At 36.9% G+C, this 10,752-nt stretch overlaps 1 protein-coding gene across 2 annotated transcripts in view; it reads left to right on the top strand.

Moving 5' to 3' along the window:
- Positions 1-10,349, top strand: part of pot (zona pellucida domain protein papillote) — a 50,217-nt gene extending 39,868 nt beyond the window's left edge. For both annotated transcript variants that reach the window (XM_076532247.1, XM_003703005.3), the window contains 4 exons: positions 416-752; positions 1,183-1,339; positions 1,677-2,028; positions 2,488-10,349. In XM_076532247.1, coding sequence (XP_076388362.1) covers positions 416-752; positions 1,183-1,339; positions 1,677-2,028; positions 2,488-4,617 — 2,976 coding nt within the window. In that variant the 3' untranslated portion in view covers positions 4,618-10,349. The remainder of the gene's footprint in view (positions 1-415; positions 753-1,182; positions 1,340-1,676; positions 2,029-2,487) is intronic.
- The last annotated feature ends 403 nt before the right edge of the window (positions 10,350-10,752 follow it).

The raw sequence follows: 10,752 nt of genomic DNA on the forward strand, positions 1-10,752 counted from the left end.
TTATTTAGTGTTTTACAAATATATTGTTTTCAAACGAAACATTTTTTCTTCGGGCAATATTTATACATATAAATACAATATTTATGTTTTATAAATAATTGAAATATATTATTTAAGGTACATCATAGGAACTAAATTTCAAAAAGCAGAAATCAAATATACTCGTCATGAGAGAATTTGAACTCATTATACAATTATAAAAATTCCGTCAAAATTAATAACCCAACGGCTGTATCTCCCTCTCAGAATAAAAAAGAAGAATACAAAAATGATCTCAGAAAAAATTATTTATTATTTTTCAGACAAAGAATATTTATCACCTTGTAAGTTTTATTTACTCGAAAAAATTGCAACTAAGTATTATAAGTGTTATAATGCAAAGCAGAATAAAAATTCGTTTCTATATTAATTTCAGATGCTGCCGAGGTTGTTGGCCGTGCTCTGTACAGCACTTCCGGTAGTGCTGTCTCAGAGCAACTATGCCTCGCAGGGCAACAGCATCGAGTATCACCCAGGTTTGCCTCCGAGCACAGTACTAAATGGCAAGGTAACCAAATTGGACGACATCTCATCGATGATATTTCTGAATCGCACGAAGGCGTACCTGAATTGCAGCCAGGGTAGCATGCAGGTTGAGTTGAAGTTCGAGGAACCGTTTTACGGTGTCGCCTACGCGGATTTCGATCGTAACAGCGCCTGCATATTTAAAGGACGCGGATCGACCAGTGCTAAGTTGGAACTACCTCTAAAAGGTACGCTTTCCCTTTCGTGATTTACAATCTATTTGCTTCGATCGTTTCGAGATTCAAGTTACTTTTTTACGAGCCCACGAAACCCACGCGAAAATAATGTCATATGCAGATCACGTTGCTTTCAACCCGGGAAAGAAAATCTGCTCTCATCTGTCTACTAAACAATCAAGATTCTCATTACCTGATACTATAAATAAACGGTCGTTAAACAGTTCTGAATCCTTTGAACTTAATGAATTTTGTATGAGATGCAGTTTCTGTTGCATAGACAATGAGGCGGATTCAGGACTCGCATAAATGGGACTAATTTTTCTACCAGCATATTTCGTTCATTTAACGAGTCGAAACTTCTGCTCCAGACGATTAAATATGAAACGATGAGTCTATAAACAAGCCGGATGTACTTGATGGATGTTCATTGATATTCTAGGATGCGGCACGAGGCAGGATCCTCAACGCGTGTTCACAAACAATGTCGTAGTACGCTTTCATCCTGGTCTCGAAATGGATGGTGACGAAGTAATCACAATAGTTTGCAGATACCCTCCCCCTAGGGCGCCCATTCCTGCAGCGCCTCCTGCTAGCATGTGAGTTCCACATCGACAGGAAACCAATTAATGTTTCCCTGTTGCATCGATAGAAGACAGCTATTTTCTCAATAAACCAATATTACAGTCAACCCTATGTAATATTATATAACAGTTATTTAACATTTGCAACAATTATATAACATTATACAATTAACTTATACTACTTGAAGGGATTCAAGTACATTCAACTGTATTTGTTGCAACACCCATCTAAATAATTCCTTCCAGTTCTTCGTGCGACTTAACAGAATTACTTAACAATATTAATTAAACTGATAGCTTATCACACTTGTCACAAGCTACTTAAATAACCTGAAATTATTTTGTTGTATAGATTGGCTACCCAGGCGCCCGTTCCGTTGGCCGAGCCTCCTCTCAAAGGTTTCCAGATACTCCTCATCATTTGCGCGATCCTGTTTCTCTCGTTGCTGTTGCTGGGTCTAGGCTGCTCGTACATGTGCCTGAAGCGTAGGAACGTTCGCGTGATACACCGTCATCCATTCGGAAGTGACTCTGGTTCCGAGTTAACGAAACCCTCCACGCCTAATCTGGGTAGCATCATTATGTTCGAGGGACTGAAGATTCCTCGACCTAGACCGTTCCATACATCTACCTCCACTACTGGCAGTGATACGCATTTAATGAACCCTTCGTTGCCTAGCGATTACCCCAGCGAAACCTCCGAGGTATGTATTTTTGATTATTGGATTATAGTGATTACACCTGGCGTAGATTTACAATGGTAATAGTTTTAGCATTTTCCTTGTCAATGTCCTAGGTACAGTTCATAATCTATTTCTTAACAGGATAGTAATGTTCAAGTTCAAGATATGCTGTCACTCGTTTTTTCATAAAAAATATACTATAGAACAACCACAAGACCAGAACATATAGTTACCTTTGGGATTTAATGATATTACTAAAAAATAAGTAGTAAAATTGTATTCCAAAATAGTACGTTATTCATTAAAATCCCTAAAACTATTACAAACACCTTGAGAATCTATCAGAAATATTTCTTTCCAAATCAAACATGATGCAGTACATCCTGTGTATCTCTTGAACTTAATTCTTGTATTAAATATTGAACTATTTCTTTTACAAATTCCCCTTAATTTATTCAAATGTTAAATTGTTCTTTGCAGGGCGACGAAGAACCTTCATTACCGGGATCATCGGCAGGTTCATACGACAAGCAGGTGTTCGTTCATCACGAGACTCACCAGCGTCAAGAGATGCGTACCAACAGCTCCTTGTATTTGGATACGGTTGCCGCAGAAATGGAAACATCGTCAATGACAGCTATGAACGCCTCGAGAACAACCGTTCCCCGTCACATAATGGCAGTGCCCATCGAACCAAAGTTTGACGTACAAATGCGAGTGACGAAAGTACCGCCCACTTCACCTAGCCCTCTACCTTCCGAATCCGATATAGCGAGTGTCGCTCTAGAGAGGAATTTGACTACGATCTTAGAGAAAGAAGAATCTAGCCTTACTCGTAGCATGGAAAGTCCACCTACGAGGACTACCTTCTCCTACGTTCCAGAACTCCATGTACCTCCAGGAGGAAGCTCTTCCACTTCGACGATATCCAGACAGCAAACGCCGCCCGTTTATTCGAGAATCTTACGAAAGCAAGCTGAACGAGAAACGACCACTAGTACCAGTATTCTTCAAGAACGCATTCCATCGCCTTCGCCCGTTGAACAGCCGCCTCTTCAGCACCACGAGATTCGCAGGCCCAGATCACTGACTTCTCTGAACACCGAATTAACGGAGACACGGTCCTTGACGGAAGTCACCGACCACACTCATGCTAAATACAGAGTGGCTAGCATCCTGGCACCTACACCTCCGCCTCCTCCTCCGATCGTCCCAACGGTCACAAGCACGCACACGGCCGTCCAGCATCGTGAACACCGACTGTTCCGCGAAGAAGTAACGGAACCATTGGTCGAGCCACAAGTAGTCGCCCCGAGACGTCCAGAGATAACCACCCACGAGGTAGACGACGTGTTCCTGAAGACGGTGACGGAGAAGAAGACGATCGAAGATGTGGAGCGTCATCGTCGTCAAGTAACCGAGTACCGAGCTAAGCCTCCACCAGATCCCAAATGGGACGTGACCATCAGGAACTATCCAACCGAGAATCTCCCACCGCCTCCACCAGAATGGGAAAACTTCTCCGACGTCAGTTCCAATTCTAATCTGACCATCACCAACGAACCTACAGGCATCCAGATCGACGCACCGGTAGACGAAGAAGCTGACGTGAACATAGAGCCGACGTACACGGCCCGTGCTGAAATACCCTGCAGACCACCGCCAGTATCGCACCGCTCCGTCGACGAGACCGACACTGACTGGTTCAGCAGATTGTCCCGTGTTCTGGACCCGCGTTACGTGTCGGAGTTCACGGAAGAAGAACGCGCCAAATGGCGAGAAATAATCACCACAGACAGCACTTTGAGGACTCTGCTGACCGAAGCTGTGGTTAAGGAGGACTATGAGCTCATACGTAAGGACGCGAGATACACTAACTTGTTCCCGCCAGCCAAGTGGGATGTAATCATCCGCATCCTGGGTCCACCTTCGATGCATGCCGGGTCCACGTCCTCTTCGACTCACGGCAAGAACCACGGTCAACGGTACAAGAGGTCCAAGTCCTCGGAATGGGACACCAGATCCAGAAGGTCCTCTCTACCGACATTATACGAGTACGAAAGCGACGGAGGCAGCTCTGCACGTACTCACAGTCATCGACTGCAAATGTCCCAGTCGGCCACAGCTATGGGTCAGTCGCGTTTGCGTAGATTAGGCTCCAGTCACAGAGGCACTGGTGGAGCCAGCGAAGTGGACGTCAGGTCGATGTCTGAGATGACGGTTCGCGATTTTGCCAGGGTGGATCGTGATGATCTAACGAGCTTGAGCTCGTTCGAGGGCGGCGACTCCCTGGTGAGATCTCTTAGCCAGCCTAGCTTAGCCAGAAGTGGGTCGGAGTTCACGGAACACTGGGGTATCCCGGCTGGAATGATGGATCTTCCGCCTTGGGCCACGGAAGAGGGAATCAGTTCCGTGGAAACTACACCCAGAGTGGTGAGAAGAAACGATCGCCTGGAGGTTTTAGCTTCGTTCGACGATCGCAGACAGGGGTCAGCCACGACCAGATCCAGCCGGTACGTGGAGAGAGAGCTGAACAGTGTTCGAGTGACCGAGGGCCAGAGAAGTTCGAATTGGTTCCATGACGATTCTGAACCTGAAATGCAGATCTGAACTACTAGTTCGGGTTGAAAATTGCCCTTGATTGCCTCCTGTTGCCTTGGTCCTTTTATTGTCAGTAATTCTGATACGACTGGGACCCACGTTTCTTCCGATCGATCGCTTTCTGTTTTAGCGCCTCGTTTAGTTGTACGACGTTTTTGATAATTTTTCTTTGAAATGTGTAGACTGTACACACTGCCCTGTCAAGATGACTAGTTTATTCGTTCTCTTCGTATCTGGCAGATCGGGAGACGCTTTCTTTTTTACGAATCTCTTCGAACGAACGTTTACGTACTTACGACTCGGCGCGTTGGCTGCAACGTGAATCGATTGAAACGAATTTAGCAGTTGTGGTAAACTGACGTGCTTTCATTTCGATAAAAATTAACTTTAATTGGGAACGATGTCGTGATACCGAGCAGTTAACGCGTTGATGAACCGTAGCCATTCTCTCCACTTGCCACTCGAGTTTTAGAGAAGAAAATGGCGGACAATAGACGAGACTCGACGCCAACGAGTGGAACTGTAGACCCTGGCTGAACTATCGAATTATCTTAGAAATTAACTCGATCATAGTTAAAGTGTAAGTTTAACAATTAACCAGGCAACAATTTGCTTATCTAACGGTCGATCACCGAATGGCGTATTTCAAAGATCTCTATGATCCTTAACCCTTAGATTCCTGACCGAGTTAACTGGGGTCTTTCACGCTTATTTTGTTATAATTTTGTATGATTATTCGACAATTGTTATTCAAAGTTCTTTAATACAATTATCATTTGAAAATGTCCCCTCAGTTATTATTTAAGGCTATGTCTGTGAAATTACATGTATGTCTCGTACTATTATTTGAAGTTGTATACTCAACTGCTATTTGAGGTTATGTCTCGTATGAGGTTATGTTCGCTTTATGGTTATTTCTAAGATTTTCCTCAATATTTTCAGTATTTCTAGGAAAGTAAATTTTCAAATCCGTGACAGACCCTGGCGACCCCATTTTGGTCGTACGTAGATTCGGTATTTAAGGGTTAGAAACCACCTTAAGATTGTGAGACGATATTTAACACGTTCGCTACGAATGTTTGCAGGCCTATATTCAAAATTATGATTTTCGAATACTTGAGATCAGAATTTTCGCAATATTTATTTTACAAGTACAATAAATGTAAATATGAAATTTATAGTTACTAATTACATCACTTTCATTAAGTATCGTAACGGTGCTAAAAGTTACTGAATTAAACCTACTTCGAGCTCTATGGAATACTTGACTAAAGTGCAATTTTTAAATTTACAACTAAACTTTCGCTACGTGTAAAAATTTATTCGGATCATATCACTTATTTTAAGGTTAAGTTTACTTATATATACGTTTAGAAGAAGTTTGAGTTCCAAATGTAGCCGCCCTTCTTCTTCGTTGTTTTTAAAACACAATAACCACCTCCAATTTAATCGTTGCAAACAGCATACCTTTTTTGTAAAATTTATGAAATAAAACGATATTTTCTTAGACTTTAACCTGGACGATGAGTTAATTTGTCACTCGATAATTATTTCGATTAATTAAAAGTAAAAGATGTAAACTCTATTCAGTTTCGTTCGCTTCCAAAGTTGGCCATTTTCACAAGATACGTGGTCCAAAAATAATAAGACTATATTTATCTCCATGTCACAAAATGGTCGCATTTAAAATAGTTTATTTAGGACACCGAATGTTTTCATCTGTCCCTCGGAAAATTATTTAAAACATTCGAACGTACGAAAATGACGAGTTTTTTAATTCTAGACATTAAAAGAAGTCACAAGGGTTGAGATCCGATAGATTGTAGGGGCTCGGACACTGCCATAACTTTTTTACAGCTAAAAAATCTGTTGACGGATGTGATGCGAACGAACGCGTTCCATTTCCATGACCCACTCAGCCAGCATATTATTATTTATCTGATAATTACTCTATATCAACTGAACTGAATCAAGATGTATATAACCTAAATACCTTAATAAAGTTCGTGGATAGTAAAGCTCTTTTGTTTTTTGTCAATGTTTGCCAATATGATTCATAAAGTAAGTTCATGATGACTCTCGTAAAGTCTCATTACTTCTAAAGCTAAGCATGAATATGTCACCTGAAACGAACTTTTATAAAATTAAGAAAAACGAGCAGGTAATCGATGAGCTCATGTGCGGGGATGAAATTTCAAATTTTTTAATTTAGATTGGAATGTTAAAAATTTGGAAATTTGATGATTTGTTATTAGGTAATATGGTAATTTGGTAATATAATAATTTTATAATTTTGATAATTTAGAAATTTAAAGATGTAGTAACATCAAATTATTAAATTTACGAAACTGTAAATTTGAGAAGTTAAAAATTCAGAAGAGTAGAAATTTGGAGATTTTGAAATTAAGAAATTTGTAAATTTGAAAATGTGAGAATTTAGAAATTTGTAAATTTGAAAATTGGAAAATTGGAAAATTTAGAAATTTACACATTGGAAAATTTAAGAATTTAAATATTTGGTAATTTGATAATTTAACAGTATGGAAGTTCAGAAATTAGACACGTAAAAATTTCAAAATTTAGAAATAACAATTTCTCAAATTTATGAACTTGCAATCTTGGGAAGTCGAGCATAGTAATTTAGAAGTTTGAAGATTTCGAAATTTGAAAACTTAAAAATTTAGTAATTCAAAAATTTAGAAACTGAGAAATTTAAAGATTTGAAAATTTAGAAATTTGAAAATTAACTATCCGTAAATTCTAATGACTGTACACTATTATTTGGTTTCGAAATTACTGTACACGTATTTAATTATGCATGAAGATATCATACCGTATTTTTTAAACGATTATTCCTATTATTACTTAAATTGTGGTAGCTTTTCCACAATATATCATTGCCACGATTTACTGCCATCTTTAATAAAAGAATCACATATTTTCATATTACGAAAAGTAAAAAATTATTTTAATCTATGTAAACGTATCTATTTTGAGAAGTAGAACAAAATGAAACAAATTTTTCTATAACATAACTGCTACATACAAACGAAATTCGTACAACTTCTAATTTGTTCGGGTAAAAAAAAAAACGAAACTGTTGTTAATATTTATATAATTCTAATTTAAAAGATAAAAGGACGAATACAGTATATATGTGTTTAAAATTTGGAGAAGATTATAAATGCACTTCATTATTGGAAGTGCGTCAAAAATATCGCTTTTGCGTCATGTGTGCGAAAAAAATCACAACGATGCATTATATGCCCGCATGTTATTAGAAATTTTATAGGTAACTAGCATTTTAATGAATTCGAGTATAAAATTTAAAAACACATTTTCAAGGTTTAATATTGTAAGAAAATACTATTAAACAAAATCGATTTTTTCAAGTGTTTCAAGTGGGAATACTCTATTAAACAATTTTAGTTACATAAATAACGCAATTTAGATGTTGGACGTTCAGAAAGTACAAAATTAATAATTTATTTGGTTATCATATGAGATAAAATAGAAATTCCACTAAAATTAATATTTACTTAGAAAATACTAGTTTAGTAAAAAACTATTATTGGCTAAAATTATGACACTTTCTTCCATCACATCAAATATACAAATCCAGACATTTATTATACCAAGAAGTAAAAAATTCATTATTATAACTATGTCCTATATTTCAATTTTTCAACAAAAACCGCTTTTACCTTTATAATGTTCATTACAAAGTTTTATACTAAATCCTGATCGTGGACTAATCGTTTTTTACTTCATTTTAGTTTTCTACGATACTATCTTATCAGCTTTTTTAAATATCATCGTTTAAAATACCTTTCTAAGGCGTATCTGGTGCGTCATCCCCTATTTTTGTATCTAGCGATGCACCGCTTCCGTCATCTTCTTCTACCGAGTTAAACAGTATAAAATGTGAATACTTGAAAAAAACTATATTTCCTATCTTATAAGATTGAGTTTTCGAAACGTTGATTTATTATAAAAGCAAAAATAACTTTCTCTTTTACATATTTATTAACAAGGATGTACCTTATCTAACACGAACGTTAACGTATAAAATACATAAAATAAGTGGATCGTTTTCGTGACAAAATCTCCGTATCGCAGAGACAGATTTTCTTCCGCGGATACCGTCATTGGAATACAATGGAAACAACAGGCAACACGGAAGTTAGCGAAAGTGTTAAATATTCGATCGGTGGTGTCGCTGCGATAATATGTTTAAGTAGGTAAACGAAACATACGGTGCTGGGTTATACGCTTCAGACAATAGCTAAGACTTCCCTCTTCGAGACGTACTTAATCTTCTCAGAGCTTAAATGTATTCCATAAATAGGTTCAGAAGAAGACATTGAATTCTGTACTTAACCTCTTCAAGGAAACTGTAAGACATGTACAGGATGTGCATTAAGTGGGAATGGTTGAATGCCTCTTAAAAAATTTTTTTAAAATGTAATGTAATTACAGTTATTAAGAAAATATCTTCACAAAACTTGTATGATATCAAGACGGCCATTTTATCATATAAATAGTTGTCCCATAGATAAAATAGTGGTGGATATTTCAAGTTTAAGGTGTTCAATAGAGATTCAAGGTGAAGTTAGTTTTTTTAAATGCAATCTTGTATTTCTATTCATAACATGGTATCGTTTTCTGAAATAAATTCAACGACCTATTAGAACACATCGTTGCATGTCGAGACACTTATAAATATCTGTAGTTAGGTGGACGCAAATCACTAGCATATGTATGGCCGTGTCGCTTGTTGTACCGATTGACACCATCCACGCTGTGCATAAACAGTAATTACGCTTCTTGTCTCCCGTTTCGCCCCTTAAATTCATGCTTTTCTTAGTCCCGCACCTTATTCTAAGAGTCAGTTTCATTGGGGTGCTTTTATCGAAGTTCTTCGCTAACTTCAGTGTGCAATAAGTATACATTATCGCGTAGAAGGACGAGTTCTACCTTGGCCTTGGCAGTTAAAAACATTTTTAGAAAACAGAATAAATAAATATTCTGAATGAAACTATTAATAATAATGGTAACTTCCAAATTGCAGTGTCAAGTGTTGGACTCACTTAAGGCTCGTTTGAAACTGACTCTTAATATAAAATTAGAAACTAGGAAAGGTAGGAGGTTAAGGGACAAAAAAGAGACAAGAAAGCTAAACACTGTTTATGCATAGTATGAATGGTGTCAATAGACTCGACAAGTCATCGCAATTACGTTTGCCAGCGATTTGCAATGATTATTTGCAGATGTAATTTATAGTTCCTTCGTATGCAATAATATCAAGTAATAAGTTATTAAGAAAATACACGTTACATTTGTTTCAAAAAAGTCCCGTTTAAAAAAACTAACTTTACCATGTAATATTTGCCACCACCTACAAAAAACTATGAATACCATACTCCTTCATACCATACAATTTGTGTAGAAACACTTTTTGCTAATTTCAATAATTTAAAAGATATTTAATCGTTTCCAATTAATTGACACACCCCGTATGAGTACGTTCAGGGCTGGCTCTAGAACTTTTCAAGCCCCAGCCATACAAATGAAAATCAGGGACCTCTTTAAAAACAAGAACGAGGGTAATATTTGTTAAAAAAAAAACACGATTTTTAAATCTGCGTTAACTTGTATTACTATAGTTTAAGATTGCAAAACTAAAATATAACATGACAATAAAAAATCTACAGTATCAAATTATTTTAAGAAATTTAAAACTCTTGTTTACTTCTTTTAACGTCCGTAAACATATTAATAACTAGACTACTGTTGATAACAGTGAAGTCTGAGCGCGCGTATATTGATTGATTGTGCTACACCAATAAAAATCAATCGTTCATTCTATGATTTGAAAAGATATAAATAGCATTAGCCTCGAGCTTTTTTTTTTCATTTTATGCTGTTAAAAACTTCTATAACTTTGATAATATTTAGTTTGTTTATTTTATCGATTATGCTTCATGTAAATTATGTCAATTGTATTAAGTTTTATCATTTTTTTATTCTTGTGGATGAAATTTGTGATATGTGAAAATTATGGAATCAATTCAAGCAATTTATGCGGAAAACAATATGAAAAGATAATTTACAACTTATATTCAAAGTAGTATGTATTTAAAA

The sequence above is a fragment of the Megachile rotundata genome, chromosome 5 (assembly GCF_050947335.1).
Source record: "Megachile rotundata isolate GNS110a chromosome 5, iyMegRotu1, whole genome shotgun sequence".
Taxonomy (NCBI): domain Eukaryota; kingdom Metazoa; phylum Arthropoda; class Insecta; order Hymenoptera; family Megachilidae; genus Megachile; species Megachile rotundata.